The following is a 26,282-nucleotide window of genomic DNA, read 5'->3' as shown; positions in this document are numbered from 1 at the left end:
ATATCGATTGTTATAAAATGCATAAATGTTTTATTTTGCGACAAGAAATAAGTAAAAGTAATAATACCGAAATATAATTCGCGTTGTTAATTAATTGCGTTCATACTTCATTATGTTTGTTACAAAATACATCAAAATTATGTTGTGAGACAATTAAAGAGATGGGTAAAAGTTTTATTTTATTACCAGTTACCAATTTTATTACTAGTTATATATTGTTATTATTACTTTTTATTTTTTTAATCTTAAGCCAGGACTGGGGCCATAACGGCCACGAGTCCTCTGGTAATAAAATAAAAAGTTGTTTTGTTATAAAGGATGTCGAGAAAACAGTTCAAAAAAGAAAGCGCAGGGCAGCTTTTGTCAAATGAATTAAATCTATAAAAGATAGTAAAGGATACAAGGTGAAGATGGAAAAATATTAAAAAGCAATAGCACCAAATAATTCGAGACTTATAGTTTTGTGCTATATTTGATTTTTATAAACTGCATCAAAATTCGATTTTGTGATGATTGAAGAAAAAAGTAACATTAATAAGCAGTAGTAACATCAATAAAACAAATGCAACAAGAAAAGATGTTTTATTCTTCTATTTTTTATTGTTCTTTATCTCTATCTCATTAACTTAAAGCAGTGGTGTTAAATGTTAGGGTCAAGTTTTCATGAAAAAGAATAATAAACTATTATTAATAATAATTCAAACACAAAATCTACAATACTACAGCAGCCATACTTTTAATGGCTTTCTGAAATACTAGTTGGTTTCTAATAGTATTATTATACTATTATTACGAAAACATTATTATCAGCAATATAAATGTTTGAATCGACTGTGATTTTTGTTATGTTGATGTTTTATTTATTCATGTTGCAAACGAAAATTGAAAAAAAAAATTTTTTTTATCAATTTTAAAGTATTCATAGAAAAGAACTTGCAAAATTTTTAGCTATCATTAGCATTTTTCTTTGTTGAAAATTTTTTGATAATTTGTATTTAAAAAAACGCTGAAAACTCATTAGAATGCATTATTTTTTTATTCATACTAATTGAAAAAACTAGTTTATTAATGCACATAGAAATTACTAAGCATTCATTTTTTTTAATTTCCAGACTCTGAAAACAAATAAGTGTATATTATTTCTGTCCGACCTGATGCTTCCAAGTATTCTCTCATATAAAAAATTTCTCTTCAATAGCAATACTAATAAGATCGAATTTTTTTTAAATTTTTTATAAAGAGAATAAATTTTATCTTTTCTAATTTTAGAGAAATGCGCTGAAAATTTATGTAAATTTATTATTTTCATTTACTTAAAAAATTATCGACTACTTTTATTCCTGAGTTATATACTTTGAATTCGATTAATAATAATGAGGTCAAACTTAGTTAAAAGTTTCATCTTTGTCTTACTTTAAGTAAATGATTAAAGAAATAAAAGTTTTTTGTCTGTTCAAAATTTAACTCTAGTAGTAAAAATATAATTTTGACAGGCTTTGGCTTATCTGCCAATTTTAAAAAAATAATAATAACTTTTGTTTCTTTTTATTAATATCATTTAATGTTGCACAAAGGTTTAGATCAATTTTAATGAAGCTTATCACTTTTCCTTATCATAAATTTCATTTAAAAAATGAAATAATAATTTTTTTTGCTCTTTTTTTTTAAATTTTCTTTCAATTTTTTAAGCTTAAATATTAATTTTTAAAAAGTAAAGATATCATGAAAAGTACAGCTAATGTTTAAAGATAAATAAATAAACCTGCATTATACGGGAAAAAAATTACGTTTTCAAAATTTCTTAAGATAACAATTATAGTTTTTCAAATTTATGGCATATTAAAAATTTCTGATTCAATTACTCCTCAAAATGCATAATTAATTGTATTTAAAACCTGAAGAATAAGATTAATATGTAATAATTTATCACAACCATTAAAGCTCACAGTAAGTAGGGGAAAAAAATTCTTATCATTTAAAAGGCGCGTTTAAAAATTGCGCGAAAGGAGTAGGTCTAACTTTTTATTTTCATTATTAGTACTTATTATCTTTGGTGTTGTTTTCCCTCCTGTTTCATTTCATTTCACATCATTAGACAGGCGAACGAGGATCTCCGCCTCAAAACTTTACAAAAGTTTACCATTTGTCATATTTATCATTAGTTTCTTGCGCCAAATTTTCCTCTTTTTACAAAAGAGAACTTGAAGCTTGGCGTGATTCAAAACTTTTGGCGTGAAATCAATCGACTAACAACCTAGCAACCCTCTCCGAAAGTTTGTGCGCCTAAAAACTTATTTGGCGCGGTTGTTCTCTCCTCAGCTGGAAAGTTCTCAATAGATTTGACGCTGGTTCGAATATCGTCCGCGATAATTTTGGTATGTGCATAACAGTTTCTTCGGCTTACTCAGAAATTATTTAAAAATAGGTATATTCTTGTGACTGAATTAATTTTTCAACAGTCAACTCCAAAGGAATAATATTTCTATTAAATGAAAACCGATGTTTTTTTTACCCTATGAATAATTATTTTTTCAGCCCCAAATTGATGTTAGGCATAATACCCTAATACAACTAAAAAATATTTTTTATAAATATATATTTACTATATTTTTCTTTAATTCTTTGTTATTCTAAAGGCTAAAATACTTGTACTTCTTCTAAAAATATAAAAGTATGCATAAGATATATTTATTATTTTTTAATATTTATTTGTTTATACGATCACATACTAACGCGTATCTGATATTTTTATTTTTTCTTTAGTTATATATTTGATCCTTACCTCAACAACAGCTTGTACATTCTCTACATTGACTTCAAATATGTCAATGAAGAGGTAAATATGTAAAAAAAATTCTTTAATTATGTTTTAAATAATTTTTTTCCTTAACCCTTGTTGCTGATCGTTCTTTGGTTTGTTATATTTATTAGCCATTCAAGAGATCGTTCTAAAATCCAGCCTGCAATTTTATCTCGCAAAAGAAAAGCAGAAAAAGAAATAATGGTGAGTTATTAGCATTATTTATCAATTTATAATTTGTTAAATAATAGAATTCCACCACATCCTGTGGGATCGAATTTTCAATGCAACTCGCTATATGCCTTACTATTTCTGTATGAAATTTCCTTTAGAACTTTTAAGTTAAATGAAATATGTAATATATATTTAGTTCTGCATTATTTCTAATAATAATATTAGCTAAACATGTACATACAGTACGTTTTTTATCTTAGTGCTATATCTGTTTGCGCGGCAAGTATTCCCGCCATATTAGATACAACACCGGTATACCTCCCTAGACCGGGCTACGTGTGAAATTTTTGCGCGCTCTAAATTCCTTGGAATTTTTTGCCGGTATTTATTTTTCTTCCAATGTAATTTTAATTCATTTAAATTTTATTAATTTTGGTAAATTTTGATTATCAATGCAAATTCAATTTTTATTTAGTTGATGTGATTTTATTTACATCGATTTATTTGGTATATTAAACTCTCATTAATGAAAATTTGCGTAAATATAACAATATTATTTTTGAGTGTTTGGCATAAATTTAATAAATTTAAATTAATTTCATGTTTTTATTTATTATTTTTTTTATTTAATTTTTACATATGTTTTTACCGCTAAAGCTTGCTTGTTTTTTTTTTATTTTTAAGCTGTAATATGTAACGCTTAAACAATGAGTTGTAAATCCGACGTTATATCATTTCAAAATAATTCATTTAATTTTCAATTCAAACCTTACTTTGCTTTGAAATTGAATCATATATTTTTTTATTGCATTAAATATTTGTGTTAGGTTTTTTTTCTCCTTTTTGTATAATTTTTATTACTGCTTAGGTTTTTTTTCTCCTTTTTGTATAATTTTTATTGCTGCTCTCTTAAAATTTTTTAACATTTATAATTATGTAACATTTCACTTCAGAATACGTTTATAATCGTGTTAATATAAAATTGAACTTGTAAGAAATTTTAATGCATCCAAAAATTAATCTAGGCTACACTAAAGAACAAAATTATTGGAAAACATAAATCCCAATAACTACTTTAAAAAAGGTGTTTTAAAGGAATTCTTTTAGCTATATCTTAAAATTTATGTTTAAGTAGTGTATTTATTCACATTTTAATAGTATATTTGCAATTTAAATATATATCCTAATTGAATGGTATTTTTTTGAACCTTTATTAAATTAAATATTTATTTTTAGAAATATTCTATTGTTTATTTCAATTTTAAACTTATGATATGATTTTTTAGTATTTATTGGTAATACTAAAAAATCATAAGGTTTTTAGTTGGTTTTTAAAAAATATTAATGTATTCAAAATTAAAATATACTTTGTTATAATGTGAGAAATTTGTCCAGATAAATGAGATTAGAATAAAAAGCTGATCATCAAACTATCCTTTATTAGATGTTTAAAGATTGAACAGCTGAGCAACTATTTTGAAACTGTACTGTTTTGCATGCGTACTGAGAAATAATATTAAAAAAAAATTTCAGTACATTTATTTGTATCATATTATGCTACTGAAAAACTTTGTCTATTACATCTTGTATTTGACTTAGCTTGTTTAAAAGATTCGAACTATGATTTAAAAAATAGACTGGTAAAATAGAATTCTTAAATACATTTTACAATGCATCAAAAAGGTATAAACAATTAAAGAATTCAATTTAATTGAAAACTGAGACATGTGAGTGGTAAGTGAATAAGACATTTTGAGACTTAATGGGTAAAGTTTCTTTAAAAATGTGTGAAAGTATTTTGCTTGCATCAACAAAAAATAAAGCATTAATTTTTGCAACTTGAGATATTTTTTAACATCATGTTATGGTACAATAATAACAGGATATTTATAGTTTTTCAAGATAGTCATAATGTATGTTAAATAAAGAGATCTTATGATTTACTAGCAATGAGAGATGTTTTCTTTATTAATGAAACCGGTCTTAAATTAAGCACAATAAATTTTAAAGAAAAGTTACTAGCTTTTCCTGNTTAAATTTTAAAAGCATTACAGCTTTTGAGAAAAGGAAAACTGTACTCTGGTACAATTAAAAAGGAGGGGGGGGGGAAATGTGAATCCTTTTAAAGCAGTCCCCTGTGTGCTTTATGGGAATTCATTGTGTTACCCTTTCTTTTCAGGTGTTAATAATTCTGCTTTTTGATACTTTTTGGTTAACCACAAAGTATCAAAGCAGAAGGTTGCCAAAAAAATGTAGACCTCCGTCAATTTATTATTCTATTTTTTTATAATTAATTTATTTATTTGAATATGCAAATTTTTAAATTGAGAAAATATATTTTAATTTCTTCGTGTTCGGCTAACTGAAAGATCTGCCTTTAAAAAAATTAAAAAATTCTCAATAACTGATTGATCTTTCAAAAAAACTGACTTACTTTGTAAATTCTGGATGAGAAAGTAATAAATATATAGTTAATAACTTAAAGGTTTTAGTTCTATTTTTAAATAGTATAGATTAAGAGTGTACAACCTTTTTGATTGAAATATTTGGACATGTTGTGGGCAATTATGGTAATTTTTCTATCAACATCAGTGTTCTAAGCACTAAATCCTTTTTATCAGTCAACTTACTAATGTACTTGCATGCAATTAAAGGCTTTTAGTTATTAAAATTCATTCAAAGCTAAAAAAAATGTCAACCTGATGATTAAATATATATATATATATTTCCTTTTTGACAAATAGATTTATCGAAAATCAGATGAAAAGTAGTTTTTATCACGTAATATTATTCAAAAATTAATTTTAAAATAAATTAACTGTAATGGTATTAAATATTTTATTCAGCAATATAAATTCAAATGAAATATTTTAATTAAAGTATTTTATATGCTCTAAAAGGATTCAACATAAAACAAATGCATTTTAACTTATAATAAGATTTTGAATATAGTTGGGAATAGGTTTTCAAATTTAGAATATTTACATTTAGTTAATTATAAAAGGTTTAATGAATGTTGCATCTTAGAACGGTAAATTATCAAACTTTCTAATTATTTTAAACTGTGGGTAAAACTTATTATTCCATTTTTTTTGAAATTTTAAATATTATAATACTGTATTGAAATATTTGTTCTTTAATATATGAAAACAAGTTGCAACAACTGCCCAAAAAAAGGGATCGCAAAAGAAATTGGATTGACAATAAAATCAGCACAAACAAAGTGATTAAAATTAAGCCACTTAATAATTAAAGCCACGAAAAAGTCAAACTTTATCTTTGGACTGCACTGTTGGGTAGAATGAAATTATTTTTTTTTTTCTTGTGCTCAACCATTTGGTATGATAGAAAAATTTTCCAAATGCAGAAACACTGGTGGGTTAATTATGTATTTATGAAAATTTAGTTTAGAGGCATAGAAATAGAGCTGTTAATCAAAAGCAGGTCCTAACTTTAGAATTGTTGAAATTTCATTGTAGATTACTACTGCTTCCCAAATTATGTCACTGATGAAATTGTATTAAGAGTAATATATAAATTTTCCATTATGAAATAATTTTTTCTAAACTATACTCGGATATATACACTAACGCTGTGCGGGGAGAGGGTTTTAACATTTACAGAGTTCTCGGTAGGAATAAAAAAGAGCAGGGTGTTTCCTCACAGAAAAGGGCACTCACTTAACACTGTTAAAGTTTTTCGAACTGTAATATTGTGTAATAACTGAATTTGAACCTCAATTTTTCAATTCTCCTCTTATACTATTTTAAGTATATGTTACACCAAGTAATTCTCACTCATTATCACAATAACAGAAAAATTTGAAGCTTTTGAAAAATAATTAAAGGAAAAGCATAGTCTCAAGCTGTAAACAATCTCTGTGTATTGATTTTTAAATAAAATGTATTTATTTAAAAAAATTAATGGTAAAATTTAAAATCATTAGCACTCATTGCCCCATATAAAAGATGTGAATATCTCTGTGGCCGAATATCATGCGAATTTTTAATATTTAACTAGACAACATTAGAAAAATCTTACAAAAGTGAAGGAATGAAATTAAATTTAAATAATTATCAGTAACTAAATAAATCAGAAGTGAACTTTTCATTAAAACAAGTGGTTAAGAAAACCTTTTCCTAAAAAAATTAAAAAGCATTATTTTTAATGGATGGCTTATTTTTACATATAGAGCAAGAGAGTGCGCATTGATATGGATCAAAGGGCAGATGGCCCTTCTAAAAACACTTGGAGAGAACACTGATCATTCATAAGAAACAAAAATTAGTAAAGTTCTCCTATTTTTCTCCTTTGTCAATATTTTTAAGCTCACTTGTAGTTTTTTGTGAAATTTTTTTAAAATTAATCCTTATAGGAGAATAAAAGAAAAAGTCAATGCAACAATCCTGACCCATAGGACAATTTAAAATTTTTTTTCACTGTTTCATGCAGTCTCGCAATTACCGCATTGCATTTGACTTTCAGACATATAATAATTAATATAGAATTTTATAAAATTGAAACATTTTTAAAAAATTCACGATTTTCAGATTTTTTTCTTAGGAGGCAACAAAAGTTTTTTTTAAATTTATTTATTAATTTGTGTTTTTGAATATTCTTGAACTAATTTGCAAAAAAATGCATGTTTTAGAATGTTTCCTTCTTGCATCATTAATAACATAGCTACACATGTTATCACTTATCAATTGGTTCAGCCATTTATCTTATTATTGCAAAGAGGGATCTTTGAACAAAATTTCTGTCCTTTTATGGAAAGCCTTTCCTTTATCAAATTTTAATTGTTAAAATGGCATTAAAAGTGTATTCTAAAATATGTAATCAAATTTTTGTCTCTTAAAAAATCGTAACCAGTTCTTAAAATGTTAATAACCTAAAAAATTTAAAATGCAAAAAAAAAATTACTAAAAGCAATAAAGAAATTATCTTATAAAAAAAAAATGTATTGAAAAATTTTCAGAATTATATTTATATTAGTTTTTTATTTTTGAAAATAGTTATAAATTATAACTTGTTTTTATAAATTTTGTGAAAAATGAGAAGATAATTAAAAAGAACCTGTAATTTATGGAGAAAATGGAATGTTAATGAATACCTGAAAAAGATTGCATTTTCAAAAAGCGAATTTTTTGTATCTTGAAAAACTTTACAACATCAGCTATTGTTATTGCGGAGAGGTATACAGATATATAAAATAACAAGATTCACTGTAAAATTTAAAGTAATTTATAAAGGAAAGAAATTGATTTACAAATAAGGTACTTAAAAAGAGAAGTTTTTCAAAATTCATGTTTGGAAGAAAGGTGAAAAAGAACTAAAAAGGGAAAAAAATGACCTAAAAGACAAAAAAAGATGAATAATGCCTTATAAGGGAAAACATCAAATATGCCAAAAATTCATTTATCATTCAAATCTTGGTAATAACCATATTTTTAATTTTGTCCTTAAAAAAAGAATACACTTTTTAAAATTAATAGTATAGTATAAAGAAATGTAATAGTACAGTAGGGAACCGATTATCCGGAACGATCGGGACCATCGCTATTCCGGGTAACTGATTCTTCCCGAATTGCTGCAAAAAGCCGTTTTTTTTATAGTGAAATCCGACTAAAAAAAATAAAATATTTGGAAATAGTCTTAAAAAGAAGAAAAAACGATGTAATACATTAATGATTATTTCCAAAATGATGGTAAGGTAAACATCTTTCAAAAAAGAAAGAAAAATCCTAAAATCTTGTAAGGAAAAAAAATTTTTTTTTTAAAGTGGCGGGAAAATTTATCGAATTTCGTTCCGTTTTTTTTGGTCTTCCGGTTTTCTGATTTCCGGATAACAGGTTCTGTACTGTTATATGTTTCGGACTTCCTGAATCCTTTGTCATCTGTTGGCCAAAGTAGCTTAGTCTTATGTTATGGTTACTTTAAATTAATTATGTTACTGAGCTAATAAGTTAAATTATCAGTAAATTATTCTCTCAGAGAATAACATACAGTAAATTTAAAAACAATATTATGCAATATTTTAAGTTTCAAAAGAATGTTAATCTTGTTGTAGATTATATTTTCGCAGTGTTTTTTTTCCCTCTGAACAATCAGTAATTATTATTATTAATTTATTTTAGATCACATCTCCTTCATCTGAATTCTCATCACCTTCCTCCAGCATTGCGACTAGCAGTTGCGAAAACACACCCACAACTGACACAGAAGCTTCTGCAGATGAAACTGCATGCAGCAGAAGATTGTCTCCCTCTGCTCTGAAGGAATTCAGGGGCTTAGCTAAACTAATGCATCCTTTCTCAAATGCATGCAAGCGATCTTCACCTTTGCCAGAACTTGACTGGGCTGAACAGAAAGAAATGTGGCATTCTATGGTTTTGAAAGATTCTATTTATACAAGAAATAGCAAAGTCCTGAAAAGGCATCCAGATTTAGAACCTCGCATGCGGTCGATTTTAATTGACTGGTTGTCTGAGGTAATTATTTCTACCAATAAATGTCTTTCTTATTTATTCTCTGATCAGGGTCTGTTAAGGATAATCGCAACCACATATTGTTTTACATAGAAGTTGGTTACTTCACAAATTAATTATTCATAAATACTTTATCCTTTACAAAATACTTTATCTTGAAAAGAGATCCCTTACCAAATTTTTCAGTTCGAAACTGGATTCTTTTCAAAAAGGCATTGAAGACTTTTTTTTTTTTCTTTCTTTCTTCAGAGAAGCAAGATTTTTTTTTTTCCCAATGCTCTGAGAAAAAGAACTTGATTCTAAGCTAATTTTAGATTAAAAAAATTATAAAGATTTTTCACAAATTAAAATCTTACACAAAAAATCAAATAATCATTCTAATTTTGGCCAATAGTATCAATTAGTAATTAAAAATTTTGTTACAAACATAATTTAATTTTTACTAAACAAAATTTCTATTACAGTTAAAAGTATATTAAGTAAAGATTTGAAAAATTGTTTAAAATATTAAATCAGAGCTGGATCAAGATAAGAAGTTTGTCTAGAAATTTATCATCATGTTAGAGTTGTTATTTTACTATCATTGTTTATAATAGCTGTTAAATCTAAAAATATAACTTTTTTATTAAAGCACGATTTAATTGTTTCCTTTTAGGTTTGTGAAGTTTTCAGAATTCACAGAGAAACATTTCACCTGGCTATTGATTATGTTGATAGGTTTTTAATGGCTAAATCAAATTTACCAAGAAATTATCTTCAGTTGCTGGGCGCAACGGCATTATTTGTAGCATCTAAAATGGAGGTTCGTAATTTTTCATGCCCGTTGAATTTTTTTCACTAACCGTTTGTTTTTTATTCAAAATTTGTTATTTAATTGTAGGAGATTTATCCAGCTAAACTAGAGCAGTTTGCTTATGTTACCGATGGCGCATGTGCAGATACTGATATTCTAAATCAAGAGCTCATCTTGATTATGGTAAGTCCGACTTTTTTTCTTTTTCAGATGAAAATGTGTAACTTTTTATCGGCCGGCGATCAAAATACTATAATTATTGGTGACTCGGGATAGAGCGTTCGCCTTCCAATTAGGTGAACCTGGTTTGGATACCTGCGGTTTCTGGTGTATATGAATTCCGCACCCTGCTTGCACCGACAAAAGAGCTAAAGTGAAATATCCTCAGTGGTGGACGGATCATGGGTTAGAGTCCCCTTGCCGTCAGGCTAACCGTGGGAGGTTCTTGTGGTCTTCCTCTCCATATAATGCAGATGCGGGTTAGTTCTATTAAAAAGTCCTCCCAAATTTCACCCAATACTTGATCNGATCAAAGGGCAGATGAAATTAAAAAATTCTCAATAACTGATTGATCTTTCAAAAAAACTGACTTACTTTGTAAATTCTGGATGAGAAAGTAATAAATATATAGTTAATAAATTAAAGGTTTTAGTTCTATTTCTAAATAGTATAGATTAAGAGTGTACAACCTTTTTGATTGAAATATTTGGACAGTTTTGGGCAATTATGGTAATTTTTCTATCAACATCAGTGTTCTAAGCACTAAATCCTTTTTATCAGTCAACTTAGTTATGTATTTGCATGCAATTAAAGGCTTTTAGTTATTGAAATTCATTTGAAACTAAAAAATGCCAAACTGATGTTTAAATATATATTCCTTATCAGACAAATAGATTTGTCGAAAATATATAGACAGATGAAAAATAATTTTTATCATGTAACATTATTCAAAAATTAATTTTAAAATAAATTTACTGTAATGGTCATAGGATAAAAGTAAAAATTAAATGTTTTATTCAGCAATATAAATTCGAATTAAATATTTTAATTAAAATTTTATATACCCTGAAATGATTCAACATAAAACAAATATATTTTAACTTAAAATAAGATTTTTAATATAGTTGGGAATGGGTTTTCAAATTTAGAACATTTTACTTTGTTAATTATAAAAGGTTTAATGAATGTTACATCTTAGAACAGTAAATTATCACATTTTCAAATTATTTTAAACTGTATGCATCTAAGAACTAAAGTATTGCTCCACTTTTTTTTAATAATTTTAAATATTATAATTCTGTATTGAAATATTTGTTCTTTAATACATGAAAACAAGTTGCAGCAACTGTCCGAAGAACGGATCGCAAAAGAGATTGGATTGACAATAAAATCAGCACCAACGAAGCATGTCAAAAGTTATTATTAAAATGCACATTTTGTATAAAATATCAGATTAAAAATATTGGGATTATTAAAACCACTGAATAATAGCTGCAGAAAATATAATAAAAATGTACTTCAGATTTGTGATAAATTTAGAGTTGTGATAATATGTATAAAAAATATTAGTATTTTCAGGAGCATAGCAATAACTATCAAAAAAGAACACCTAGATTTGCAATGAAATCAGTGAAAATAAAGTGTGTATTTATTTGAGTCATTATGATATGTATTAAAAATATCCAGATTTTTAAAACCACTTGAAAATGTAGCAGTTGCTACTGAATTAAAAGTAACTAAACAAGTAACTTGAAATGACAATAAAATTGGCGCAAATAAAAGTCATCATTAAAATACATGATTTGAAACTTAAGAGCTGTATTAATATCGTATTTAAAATACCAAGATCGTTTTTGAAAAGAAAAAAAAAACACAGGGAAATCCAACAATAACTGATGAAAACACGATAAAGAGTCAATTAGATTAATACGTCAACAGTTTTTTTCTTCCAAGTTTTTTTTTTTTCTTTTCCAAAAGTTTTTTTAAAATTTTTCCCTATTATATTTAGGTGGTAGCCAAGTTTGACAGGTTGTGCACCCCTAGCTAGATGTTGTTATACTTAAATTTATTAAATTCATTTATGAATTTACTATTAATTATTGTCAGCAATTTTAAAACTTAATGAAGTTTTGAAACCTACTAAATTAAAGTTCTAAATAAAATAAAGCCTATAAAAATATTTCATGCTTCTGATTTGGTAATCACAGAACTAAAAATTAATATCAGAATGTGAAAATATATGTTTTCTTAAAATAGCTTAATTATCTTTTTACAAATTTCTTATATCTTTATATCTACTTAACCCACTGGCAAATATAAAGTTTCTCTTTTCACTGCTTCAAAATGTTCACAATTTTCTTTACAACTTAATTTAGGCTGATTCTCTTTTATCAATTAGAAAATCTTGGTGTGAAAAATAATTTTCCTATCTAATTTTAGATGGGTTGATGTTTAGGCACAAAAAAGTCAAACTTTATTTTTGGACAGGACTGTTTGTAGGGGTAGAATAAAATGATTTTTTTTTTTTTTTTGTGCTCAAACATTTGGTATGATAAAAAAAAATTTATACATGCAGAAACACTGGTGGGTTAATCTTATATTTATGAAAATTTAATTTAAAGGCATAGAAATAAAGCTGTTAATCAAAAGCAGGTCCTAATCTTAGAATTGTTGAAATTTCCTCGTAGATTACTGCTTCCCAAGTTATGTCACTGATGAAATCATATTAAGAGTAATATATAAATTTTCCCTTATAAAATAATTTTTTCTAAACCATACTCGGATATATACACTAACGCTGTGCGGGGAAATGTTTTTAGCATCATTTAGGAATAAATCTCTCTGTAGGAATAAATAAAGAGCAGGGTGTTTCCTCACAGAAAAGGGCACTCACTTACCACTGTTAAAGTTTATCAAACTGTAATATTGTGTAATAACGGATTTGAACCTCACTTTTTCAATTCTCCTCTTATACTATTTTAAGTGTATGTTACACCAAGTAATTTTCACTCATTATCAAAATAACAGAAAAAGCATAGTCTCAAGCTGTACGACAGTCTCTGTGTATAAGTTTTTAAATAAAAGGTATTTAAAAAGAAAATATTGTAATATTTAAAATCATTAACACTCATTTGTATATCTCTCCCCCCCCCCCTCCATCCAATTAAAAGATGTGAATATCTCTGGGTCTGAATATCATGCGATTTTTAAATCTATAACTAGACAACATTAAAAAAATTTTACAAAAATGAAGGAATGAAATTAAATTTGAATAATTATCAGTAACTAAATAAATCAGAAGTGAACTTTTTATTAAAACAAGTGGTTAAGGAAACCTTTTCCTGAAAAAAATAAAAAAGGAGTGTTTTTAAGGGATGTCTTATTTTTACATAAAGGACAAGGAGGGTGCAGTGATAGGGATCAAAGGGCAGAGGGCCCTTCTAAAAACACTTGAAGAGAACGCTGATAATTTATTAGAAAAAAAATATTAAAGTTCCCCTATTTTTCCTCTTGGTCATTATTTTTACGCATCTCTGAAAATTTTTAGTATTATTCCTTACAGAGAAGTCAGTGCAACAATCCTGACCCACAGGACAATTTCGCAGATTGATATGAAAATGTCTTTCACTGTTTCATGCAGTCCCACTATTACGGCATTGCATTTGATTTTCAGGCATGCTGATACGTATAACATAGAATTTTATAAAATTGAAACATTTTTAAAAAATTCACGATTTTTTGATTTTTTCATAGGTGGCAACAAAACTTTTTTTTTTATATAAATTATTTATTTTGGCGTTCTTGAAGTTTTTTGTGACTAATTTTCAAGAAATATGCATGTTTTAGAATGTTGCCTTCGTGCATCATTAATAACTTAGCTACACATGTGATCATGTTATCACTTATCAATTGGCTCAGCCATTTATCTTCTACAGGGATATTTGAACAAAATTTCAGTCCTTTCTTGACTAGCTTTTCCTTTATCAACTTTTAATTGTTAAAATAAAATGGTATTAAAAGTGTATTCTGAAATATGTAATCAAATTTTTGTCTCTAAATCGTAACCAGTTCTTAAAAAGTTAATAACCTAAAAAGTTTAAAATGCAAAAAAAAAAATACTGAAATCAATCAAAAAATTGAAATCAAAAATGTCTGAAATCAAAAACATCTTGAAAAATTTTCAGAATCATATTTAGATTAGTTTTTTATTTTTGAAAATAGTTATAAATTATAACTCGTTTTTATAAATTTTGTAAAAAATTGGAAGATAATTTAAAAGTATCTGTAATTTATGGAATGTTAATGAATACCTGAAAAAGATTGCATTTTCAAAAATCAAATTTTTTGTAACTTGAAAAACTTTTCAACATCAGCTATTGTTAGAGAGATATATAGAATAACAAGATTCACTGTAAAAGTAATTTATAAAGGAAAGAAATTGATTGATAAATAAGTGTACCTAAAAAAGAGATGTTTTTCAAAATTCATTAAAAAATGTTTGAAAGAAAGGTGAAAAAGAACTAAAAAGGGAAAAAAATAGCCTAAAAGACAAAAAAGATGAGTAATGCCTTATAACGGAAAACATCAAATATGCCAAAAATACATTTATCATTCAAATCTTGGTGATAATCATATTTTTAATTTTGTCATTAAAAAATACTTTTAAAAAAATTAATAGTATAGTATAAAGAAATGTAATAGTAGTATGTTTTAGACTTCCTAAATCCTTTGTAAACCGCTGAGACAACAATCCTTTGTCAAAGTTACTTTAAATAAATTCAAAAGTTCAACACATTATGATTTGTTAAATTAATGATGTTTACGAACTACAAGTTTAATTATCAGTAAATTACTCTCTAAGAGAATAACATATAGTAAATTTAAAAACAATACTATGCAATACTTTAAGTTTCAAAAGAATGTTTATATTGTTGTAGATTATATTTTAGCAATGTTTTTTTTTTCTTCTGAAACCAATCAGTACTTATTATTAATTTATTTTAGATCACATCTCCTTCATCTGAATTCTCATCACCTTCCTCCAGCATTGCGACTAGCAGTTGCGAAAACACACCCACAACTGACACAGAAGCTTCTGCAGATGAAACTGCATGCAGCAGAAGATTGTCTCCCTCTGCTCTGAAGGAATTCAGGGGCTTAGCTAAACTAATGCATCCTTTCTCAAATGCATGCAAGCGATCTTCACCTTTGCCAGAACTTGACTGGGCTGAACAGAAAGAAATGTGGCATTCTATGGTTTTGAAAGATTCTATTTATACAAGAAATAACAAAGTCCTGAAAAGGCATCCAGATTTAGAACCTCGCATGCGGTCGATTTTAATTGACTGGTTGTCTGAGGTAATTATTTCTACCAATAAATGTCTTTCTTATTTATTCTCTGATCAGGGTCTGTTAAGGATAATCGCAACCACATATTGTTTTACATAGAAGTTGGTTACTTCACAAATTAATTATTCATAAATACTTTATCCTTTACAAAATACTTTATCTTGAAAAGAGATCCCTTACCAAATTTTTCAGTTCGAAACTGGATTCTTTTCAAAAAGGCATTGAAGACTTTTTTTTTTTTCTTTCTTTCTTCAGAGAAGCAAGATTTTTTTTTTTCCCAATGCTCTGAGAAAAAGAACTTGATTCTAAGCTAATTTTAGATTAAAAAAATTATAAAGATTTTTCACAAATTAAAATCTTACACAAAAAATCAAATAATCATTCTAATTTTGGCCAATAGTATCAATTAGTAATTAAAAATTTAATTAGGAACATATTTTAATTTTTACTAAACAAAATTTCTATTATAGTTAAAAGTATATATTAAGTAAAGGTTTAAAAAATTGTTTAAAATATTAAATCAGAACTGGATCAAGATAAGAAGTTTGTCTAGAAATTTATCATCATGTTAGAGTTGTTATTTTACTATCATTGTTTATAATAGCTGTTAAATCTAAAAATATAACTTTTTTATTAAAGCACGATTTAATTGTTTCCTTTTAGGTTTGTGAAGTTTTCAGAATTCACAGAGAAACATTTCACCTGGCTATTGATTATGTTGATAGGTTTTTAATGGCTAAATCAAATTTACCAAGAAATTATCTTCAGTTGCTGGGCGCAACGGCATTATTTGTAGCATCTAAAATGGAGGTTAGTAATTTTTCATGCCCGTTGAATTTTTTTCACTAACCGTTTGTTTTTTATTCAAAATTTATTATTTAATTGTAGGAGATTTATCCAGCTAAACTAGAGCAGTTTGCTTATGTTACCGATGGCGCATGTGCAGATACTGATATTCTAAATCAAGAGCTCATCTTGATTATGGTAAGTCCGACTTTTTTTCTTTTTCAGATGAAAATGTGTAACTTTTTATCGGCTGGCGTTCAAAATACTATAATTATTGGTGACTCAGGGGATAGAGCGTTCGCCTTCCAATTAGGTGAACCTGGTTCGGATACCTGCGGTTTCTGATGTGTATGAATTCCGCACCCTGCTTACACCGTTTACCGTATTGTTTGGCGCAGCATGTCCTCATCTGGACCTTGCGCCACTAAACCCTACATTCAATTCAATTCCCTACTTGCACCGACAAAAGAGCTAAAGTGAAATATCCTCAGTGATGGACGGATCATGGGTTAGAGTCCCCTTGCCATCGGGCTTACCGTGGGAGGTTCTTGTGGTCTTCCTCTCCATGTAATGCAGATGCGGGTTAGTTCTATTAAAAAGTCCTCCTAAATTTCACCCAATACTTGATCCAAGAGTTCCTTTGTTTTCTGGATTGGATTCAAAATTACAAGGCTAGATAGTTGAACATCAGTAGTCACTATTATAAAATAAAATTATTCATGATCTAATATTCATAATTTTTTTCTGTCTTATGTTGTGTCAATAATTAAATGCCAATTCGAGTTTTTTTTTTTTTTTAGTTGAATGGTGTTGTCAGTGTAAAATCTGTGACCAGAAGCATAAAGCAAATAGCTTATAGCCTTTATTTACAATCGAAGTAACATCGGTTAATTAGATTTCCCTTAAATTGTAGATAAAACTGCTGAAATGAGTATCAAATTTGATTTTGAGTTAGATTGTGGTACAAATGTCTTTTAATGAGTTCAGCGCAGATTAGGCCTTCAACCATGGGTGTTATTTTTTAAATGTTGTTGTGTTTTATACTGTAAAAATCAATGAAAAATATAAATAGTATTGTAGTTCAGTGTTGATGGCTGTCTGGCTGGATTAGGATATCAAATTTTGTTTTGTGAAGATGGTACTACAATTAACTTAAAACTACAAGGTTTATCAAATTCATTCAACAAAATTTTCCTTAATTTAGTAACCTTATCATTGTGAAAAAAGTACAATCTGTACAATGTTTGAGATGAGAATTCATCTTATATTTTCAAAGTATGTATTAAAAAAAAATTTTTTTTTGCAGACACTTAACTGGAATTTGTCACCTGTCACCATGAATTGCTGGTTGAATATATTTATGCAATTGGCATTTTTAGAAAATGGAGAAAACTTAATAGGTCCTGAAAGATATCCTCGAAAATTGTTCTTACAAATCAGTCAAGTAAGTCTTTACTGTTAAAACCCTTTTTAATGCTTTTACTTACATAGTTTTTCAGAGGTATGGTTATTTTTGGAACACATTCGATGTGCTTTTGCACCCTGTGTTCAGCAATATTTTTTCTCTTCAATCACTTTTGGCATATTTTTATTAGTGATGCTTTCATCACATGATGATAAAAGAATAAAATACTCAAATAAGTTTCGAGATTCATTTGTTTTGTGGCCTTTTTTTTTTCACTGAAAGCATGCATTTCATAAATAACTGCAAATCTATAACAAATGTTAGCTCCCAGGCAACTTTTTCTTCATGTGGCTGCCTCTTTGATTCTGAAAACAGAATCAAATATTGTAAACCTAGGGAATTAAAAGTTCTCTTGAATTACGATTAATTTTTAGCCCAGCATAGTCACTTAACCCTAAAAAAAAACATTGGCGTAGGATTATACTGTTTAAATGTATAACAAGCAATGGCATCATTTGTAACTATGAACTATTTTACAGACATTTTTTTGCACAAAATTGCAGTTCTCCAAAGAAAGATAACGCATATCTATATAGAGTACAGTTTTGGATAATATATGGAATTGTAGGCACCAGTTTTTTTACTACTCTGCGTAAAATAGACAAAAATAAGAAAATCTCCATAAAATAAATTTATAAAAACTCACCTGAAGATTAAAGTATTCCACTTTCACAAATTTTTAAAAATCTTATTGATGGATGACACATCATTGATAAAACAGTCCAATAATGTTCAATGACGCGAAATAGACATAAATTCCTATTTAATTTCGAACTGTTTAAAAATCACTCCCTCCCTGTCCCCACAGCAGCCTAAGTACGCTAAAAAAAAATTATACGTATTTTCCTAATAAAACTTCTCACTCTTAATTCTACTTCTAATCATTGCTTGGATTGACAATAAATTGCTTCAAAAAATAACCGACATGCAGACTCCAATTAAACTTTGCTTCCATATCACTTTACAAAACTTAATTATGCCCTCTAAAACATTTATTCTGCAGAAAAAGTCACAAAATTCAACCCTAAAATCGAAATTTAATAATTACATTTCTGAAGAAAAAAATAATTGCTTATAAAAACGAAACACCAATAAATCATTTAATATGTCATTACTTTTCTCCCATCTGCACAAATAGAAAACAGTTATAATCATCATCACAACGTCAAATATTCAAATCCAATACAACCTCTACTCCCCCCCCCCCCAANCCCCCCCCAAAAAAAAAAAAAAATTTCTCCCATTTTTAACATATGTCCCATTATTCTATCAAAATCTCTGTGATAAATAAGTTATAATTCAAGCCAGATCATTATCAGCTATTGGGAAACTTGGCAGATAAATTGAGTATTATTTGCAGATGCACAACAAATTTTTGCCTTATTCTTTAATCGGTACCAATTTTAATATAGTTTTTTGTTCAAATATTTTCATCTGTAATATGGATAGTTCTCAGAAAGTGCCAGTATAACACTTCTTAACTTTTAGCTCAAGAAACAAGTCAATTTAAAATTAATTTCCTGTAAAAATTTTAAAGAAAATTTATAATTTTGTCTAGTGACTTACTATTATTTTAGCCGCACAATTGTTTGACAGGAAGTAGAATAAGTACTTTAAATTTATTTATCCATTCATAAATCCTTTTTTTATCAAGTGTTCATGCTTTTTCATATGTTTTTATGAAATATTTTGATACAAAATGCGATTTTTCTTATATGTGAGATTTTTCTTATAGGATTGTCCAAATAATTATGTATATGTAACACGATGCATTCATTAAGTTAATTTTGTGTCCTGAAATTCAATAAAAAAGTTATTATACTATTAATGTTATTGTTCCCACTATATGTGACTTATTTTTTTAATAGGTCTTAGATTTATGTGTGTTGGATATTGAGAGTTTAAGGTTTCCCTACAGTGTTTTATGTGCATCTGCCATTGCTCATTTCATATCAAAAGAAACGGCCATGCACGTCTCTGGTAATTTACATTTATTTTTAAAATTTTGTTTTGTATTTATCATCTCTATAATTGTAAAAATTAAACTTGTGATTGGTGCTAAGATTTTATTTTGAATCTAAGTTTCTGTTTTTTCTGCCAACTCTACTGGATTTTGCCAGTTTCTCATGGTCTACTGGTTTGATAAAAATTCTCCTGGTTTTTGCACATTTTAAAGTTCTCAAATTGAGAAAGTTTCCTTAAAAAATCTTCATTGAAATAGAATTTATTGCTTGCTTAAATATTTAAAAAAGTATTGCTAATACATGATGAAAGTGAACCTCATTTTTAGTTATCAGTTTAAAGCTGTTTTTTTATTTAAAACTTTTTTTTAATTAATTAAAGAAGTTTAAACTATCAATAGTAGATCACCTGTCTGTTACTGTTAAAAATTATGAGTTCTAATTTCAAATTCTAGTTCATTTGATATCGATCATAAACGAAAAATATGGCAGACCATTGATAAAGCTTTTATATTTTGATGACAATAAAAATTCCCAATATGTAAAATATTTGTATATTATGCAACAGTCAGCTATCATGAAATTTATATTATTTTGTTAAATCTACTGAATCTTTTTCTTCCCCAATTAATAAAAACTCAGCAAATTATGTTAATGACATATCTTGATTTCGGTGTTGTCTTTTATCCTTATTAAAATAGTCTAGAATATTGTTCTGAAAAATGTCCTGATTTTTTTTTAATCCAATTTTCCCACTACTAACTCTGTTGTTGCATGATTTGTTATTACATTCAGCTTTACTGAAGACACTTTGCTGAAAGAAAAAATGCACTTTAGAAACTACATACAATGTTTAATAAATTTGTAACTTATAAGTATAAAAAATGGAATTATTTTATGAATTTTCAACATGTCAACAGGTTTACTAATGATATTGACAATAACAAAAGTTGGTAGTTATTGTATGCTTTAATTCATTTCTCTCTATGGTTGCCATTCTTCATGCTAAAGTATCATGAAGATCACATCTAATTTTTTAATGATACAGGCATTTGAATTTTTTAAAACCAGTAACCAGAGTAACCATATAAGTTGGTTTCTCACAGCATTATTCTTAAGCATCCTCCTTTTATGCTTTATTGCCTAATTCTTTTTCTCTTAAACCGTATGCTTGCTATGATATTTCATATTGTTTAAGTTAGTTTATTGGTACTCATTAAATGTTTGGAACAATCAATTTTAAATACAAATGCCTGTCGTCATAGGTCTTTGTTGGAGTGAGCTTTTGCCATGTGTTGCATGGATGAAACCCTATGTTGAAGTAGCTGTTGAAAATCAAGTTCCTGATGTTAAACTTTTCCATGATATTCCTGCTGATGATGCTCACAATATACAGACGCACACTGCTGGGCTTAAGCTTTTAGTAAGTTTTTCCTCCTTATAGTTAAGAACTCATTCAATCAGCCTCTAAAAAAGTTTTTTTCTATTATTTTTATTGTATTTTGAGCAAGATATACGGTTTTTTATTTTATGTTGAAAATTTTTGTGTCTAACCTTTTATTTTAATTTGCTCTTTTTAAAGGTCATTTCTTAAGTGAATAAATGCAAGACTCTTGACTTGTGTCACAAAGAGTTTAGTGGTTCCAAGGCCTAACCTTAATATGTAGATTATAGTGTGAAAACAATATTTTGAGTTACAAAATCAAGCACAAAAACGTACTTTCTCTAGGGTGGGAATTCTTTTTCTCTTTCCTTTTTGACAGATTTGATCTGACAATCCGGAAGATACAGTCTCAATAATTCAGGCTCAAGGTAGGTCAAAGATTTAGACCTCTTAATTGTTAATTTCCCTTTTTAACGTATTTCACTATCCCAAAGAAGTCATATTTTACTATTTTTTTATTTCTTAGAAACCATTTGTGCAATTTTCTTTTAATTTTGTATTTTATTCATTTAAAATTACATAGAGATTAGATAGAATAAATTACATAGAGATTGGATAGAAATTTGTATAACTTGCAATTAAAAAAATGTATTGGCATTTTTTAATTGTGCAAATTTTTTTTTCCATCATTAGTTCCATAGATATACAAATAGTGAAGTTAGCATTGAGGGACCAAAACTTTCCACCTTTCTCTTGCCGAAACTACTGAGACTATCCATATTTTTAGGCTGACGAATCTATTTCCATACATTTTTGTGTCAAATTTCGTAACTTAAAATATTGCCAACATATTTATATAATGATAAAACTACCAAAAATATTCATTCTTGCATTAAAGTCACCATAATTTAAAAGTTGTCAGCTATGTAATATGAATTTATCTAATTTTTAATAAAATTGCTGAGTTTCAATTTCCTAATTATTTTAGTTAAATCTTAAAAATTTGAATGTAGACTAAACTTTTAATTTTATAAAAATTAAAATCAGGATCTTCTTAGCACCAAAGCTTTGTTGCAGAAACCTGTATTCTCAAAGAGCTGTGAAAAAGCTACAAAAACTTCAAAAAACTTTATAAAAATTCTAAATTGGCTTAGGTAAGGGTAAAAATTTTTTCGAAATTTCTAATTTTGATTCACTAAGATAAATTTTCCTTATTTAAGTATTTTCCCAATTTGCATTGTTTTAGGAATTGTCCATCATCAAAGTGTGGGAGCTGCGTATTAAGTTAACTAAGTTGTCTTAATTTCTTTGAAAGCATTTAGAACATGCAGATGTAAAAAGGATTGCATTTCAATTAACTGATCAAGTATCAACAAGTGAAAGGTTATAACTACTAAAAAGTGTTTGTCTCTTATAAGATTGACATTGAGTTATTTTATCTCCCTCAAATATTTTAATTATGGTTTAAAGCCATTAAAAAACCTTGCCGTATACGGAGTTGCAACTGTCTTTTTATTTTTGTGTAAGTATTGATACGAGTTTTTTTTTCTTCATAATTTTAAATTTTCATATAACTTTCTTTGCGTTGTGAGTTGTTGGCAGCAGCTAATGAATTTTTTAACGAGCACTGTTTAGATAAAATACAGTGTAAAATGGCTTTATTGAATTGTAAATACAGTGACTCTCAAAAATGTTATTATGACTCTCAATAAAATAGGGTGCTTTCTATTAATTTCAATTAGTATTTCTGAATGGATATTTAATAAGAAGAAATATATTCTCTTAGCAAAACTCTCCATGGAATATTTTAATAGCAAAGCAAAAGTTTTTTTTTCTTAAGAAATCAATCAAAAAGTATCTATTAGTAAATATTCTAATTTTTTTATAAATTAACATTTAGTCGAGTTTTCTTTTGTATCTATGTGAATAAATGTAACTTTTTCTTCTGGTAGGAAAGCTATTTTTTTACCTCATTATTGTTTTTAGTTAGTTTTTTGTTTTAATTTCATGTTATTATACTCTAAATTCCAGTTCTCTTCGAATATGGTTTATTGTGATTAAATATGACACTTGAGGTAGTGTGCATAATTACCTAGACTTCACAAGATTATGATAGCAATCTTGATTTTAAAAAAAGTTTTTTCCAATACCCAAATTTTGGGTTGATGATTATAAATTGTATATTTAAGTAAGGTTGATTCTTTATGCCATCAATTAGTTTCAAATTACCTTATCCTGATGCTAATATACACCAACATGCAAAAACACCATCACTGTGCTTTACTATTCCAACTAAGTTCTTGGGATACATTATTTTTTCAAGATGATATATTAAAAAAAAATAAATTTTTAAATAAAATGCTTAACAATGCTGACAATTTTCTTGTACCTATCATTCACCTCATGAGGGGGAAGGGGAAAAAAACCTGCTGACATGAAAATTTTAAGATTTCTGCCTGGAAAAATCGGGGAAATTTGAAACCTGATTTAAGTGACTACTCAGTTCTGATAATCTTTTTTTTCTTTTTTTTTCCTATTTATTTAGTTGGCAACATATTTGAATTCTATAGAATGCTTATCTTGATAAAAACCATAGCCTGTGCCCAGCCTGAAATCCTTAACCTTTTATTGAGTTCAAAAATGTAGTTTTTCTCTAATTTTAAAATGGCTTATAATTTTAATAATATGTTTAATAATTTTTTCTGTCTTTTAGGATTTAGTTCAACAGAAAAAGAGGATAGCGAAAAATGAAACAAGCCCAAGTTTAGTATTGAGAGAAATGACTCCGCCACAAAGTAGTAAGAAACCTCACTTAATGGTTATTGATGAGTAGTCTATCTACTTTTTGGATTTGTCAAAGAAATCACCTTCATGCTCTAATAAGAAAAGAAGAAAAAATTTTTAAAAAAAATCTAGTCTTGATCAGCACACTTCATGGGGAAAAGTGCAAATCTTCCGACAGAAGTTGACAATACCCCTTTTTTAACGACTTCTCTTCCATATCAAGTTTTATTGCCAAATGAATTTCAAAACTTTTTTTTTTTTTAAATATATTTGTGTTTCTTAAGAAGTAAGACGATGTGTATCACATATCTCACCACTAGTGTTCAAATTATTCTAACTTATCATTGTTTACCATTAGTGTTTAGCATTTTAACATCTTAAACGTAACTGCCAGTATACATTTTTATACCTATATGCTTAATTTTCTTTTATTTTAAAATTTTTTATATGTATATTTTTTAAAGATTGTATCATGTATCAATCTATATCTCATTACTCATTTTGCTGTTATATTTTAATATTTTCCCCTGTGTTTGGGTCCTTATTTAGATCACTTTGTTTTCCCTATGGTTGTTTTGTCAATACAGGCTTGTGGTCTTTTTACTATACTTTTGACTTAGAAGACATTAATTAGATCTTTTGTTTGGATTACTGTATAGTTTTTTGGTATGGAATTTAATCTGTTTACTTATGCTTTACATAATGGTTTTTCAGCATTGCTAAGGACAATATTGAATTTAATTTTGCTATAAACTAGTTTATTGTGTCACCAATCTGACTTATGTTACTTTTATGTACGATTATTTATTTTATATTTATAAAAATTCATTCAAATCCAATTTTTATTTATTAGATCTTGAATTAGACTTGTGAATTGTGCATTTGTGTTGTCTTAACTTATTCTTTAACTTATTGGAAATCTGACTTTACTCCAGTCTATCAATTAGCATTTTTAACAGCAATGCTTTTGTGATTGCAATTTGTCAATTGATATATATTTAGCCACAAAAATCTAAAGCCACTTTAATACTTGAATACTTATTTATATATAAATATATATATAAATGAATTAGTCCAACATTTTTTTTTTATTACTGAGCAGGAAATTGTGCTGTTGAATGTTTAATTTAAATGCATTACGAAATTTATTTTTGCTCATATTTACAAAACTTCATATAGCATAGAGAGATGAATTTCCATTCATTTAAATTGATTTTTCAACAATATATTAAGTTCTACAACAATTTAAATTAACTCTTCTTTCACATAGTTATTAAAGATTATTTATAATTTTTGTAGGGATTATGTTCTATATGATTGTCGTATCGGAATATTTTTTTTTTCTTTTCTTCCTCCCCTATTTATTTGAAATATTGAAGGTCGCTTTATTGACTATCTAGTTAGACTTGATTACTCTATATAATTGACTAATATTCGAATGAAATAATACAAACTGTGATATAAAATCAAATCTATGTAACCATTTTAAATAACAGCTAGAATTATTCGTAACAGGATTATAAATTTTGTGTAAAGTAGTGATTTTGCTAATTTCCGCATTCTGTATAAGCTGCTAATGATTTAGTCCTTTACATTCAATCTCTGTCATGTATTGATGTGCCAATATGATAAATACCAGTAATAATATACTCTCACAATCATTTGTACATTTTGTTGCATTTTTTTTTTCAGCATTGTGTAATTGTAACATATTTGTAAATATATTGTGTGAAACATTTGCAAAAATCATTGCAATCTGCATGTATTGAAGTTGTGCTAGAAGAGAATGTACTGAAAATTGTTTTTCTTGTTGACCTTTTGTAATAAAGATTTTTATAATACTTGTCTTATCTTTATTATACTTCAGTCTTAAACATTGCTGTCATTATCAATTAAGGCCGTGTTCCCCAAACTTATGACTTTTCTCTACCCTTTCGAAATTTTTCGTAATGCTGTGTACCACTCAGAAAAAAATGAATGTATTTTTTTCTATAAAAAAATTGCACAAAAGTTAAAAATTGCAACTGGCTGTTGACACCACTCTTTAACTGTTAACTCTGCAAAAAATAGCCAATAGTCATAAATACGTCATCATAAATTTTCATGGCTTGCTTTGTTTTCCTATTGATATGTTTTGAAATTTTCACAGGATATTTCGCATAAGAACGCGCACCGACGCTAAACTGCTTCCTCCCATACCCCTGGGGGTACGTGTACCACACTTTGGGAAACACTGAATTATGGTATTAATACCTGTCTACTGTTCTAGTTTGGTATGCAGAGTTACCTGCTTTACAT

General features: G+C 27.3%; 2 protein-coding genes across 5 annotated transcripts; both read left to right on the top strand.

Annotated features, from left to right (window-relative positions):
• Window positions 1-2,117: 2,117 nt before the first annotated feature.
• LOC122270415 (G1/S-specific cyclin-E1-like) lies at window positions 2,118-10,546 on the top strand. Of its 4 annotated transcripts, none has more exons than XM_043047657.2 (6): window positions 2,122-2,425; window positions 2,764-2,836; window positions 2,932-3,004; window positions 9,112-9,465; window positions 10,118-10,264; window positions 10,343-10,546. In XM_043047657.2, the coding sequence occupies exons 2-6, from the start codon at window positions 2,823-2,825 to the stop codon at window positions 10,529-10,531; spliced, it is 777 nt and encodes a 258-aa protein (XP_042903591.1). In that variant the 5' UTR covers window positions 2,122-2,425; window positions 2,764-2,822; the 3' UTR covers window positions 10,532-10,546. The 4 variants fall into 4 exon arrangements, with proteins under 4 accessions (XP_042903592.1, XP_042903591.1, XP_042903589.1 ...); XM_043047655.2 differs by having other exon boundaries at window positions 2,126-2,375; XM_043047656.2 differs by having other exon boundaries at window positions 2,382-2,671.
• A 4,696-nt stretch (window positions 10,547-15,242) lies between these two features.
• Window positions 15,243-25,825, top strand: LOC107455437 (G1/S-specific cyclin-E1). Its single transcript, XM_043047654.2, has 7 exons — window positions 15,243-15,613; window positions 16,268-16,414; window positions 16,493-16,588; window positions 17,697-17,834; window positions 19,724-19,835; window positions 21,082-21,239; window positions 23,914-25,825. The coding sequence occupies exons 1-7, from the start codon at window positions 15,425-15,427 to the stop codon at window positions 24,031-24,033; spliced, it is 960 nt and encodes a 319-aa protein (XP_042903588.1). The 5' UTR covers window positions 15,243-15,424; the 3' UTR covers window positions 24,034-25,825.
• The last annotated feature ends 457 nt before the right edge of the window (window positions 25,826-26,282 follow it).

Source organism: Parasteatoda tepidariorum, chromosome 6, assembly GCF_043381705.1.
Source record: "Parasteatoda tepidariorum isolate YZ-2023 chromosome 6, CAS_Ptep_4.0, whole genome shotgun sequence".
Taxonomy (NCBI): Eukaryota; Metazoa; Arthropoda; class Arachnida; order Araneae; family Theridiidae; genus Parasteatoda; species Parasteatoda tepidariorum.
This window is presented reverse-complemented; position numbering and strand designations above follow the sequence as displayed.

What these genes read in the sequence shown, in the direction of transcription:
- LOC122270415 (XM_043047657.2), top strand. An exon ending in AAGCAGAAAAAGAAATAATG is followed by an intron (nt 3,005 to 9,111) that starts GTGAGTTATTAG and finishes AATTTATTTTAG; the next exon opens with ATCACATCTCCTTCATCTGA. An exon ending in TTGTAGCATCTAAAATGGAG is followed by an intron (nt 10,265 to 10,342) that starts GTTCGTAATTTT and finishes ATTTAATTGTAG; the next exon opens with GAGATTTATCCAGCTAAACT.
- LOC107455437 (XM_043047654.2), top strand. Translation starts at nt 15,425, where the DNA reads ATGCATCCTTTCTCAAATGCATGCAAGCGATCTTCACCTTTGCCAGAA. An exon ending in TAATTGACTGGTTGTCTGAG is followed by an intron (nt 15,614 to 16,267) that starts GTAATTATTTCT and finishes GTTTCCTTTTAG; the next exon opens with GTTTGTGAAGTTTTCAGAAT. An exon ending in AAGAGCTCATCTTGATTATG is followed by an intron (nt 16,589 to 17,696) that starts GTAAGTCCGACT and finishes TTTTTTTTGCAG; the next exon opens with ACACTTAACTGGAATTTGTC.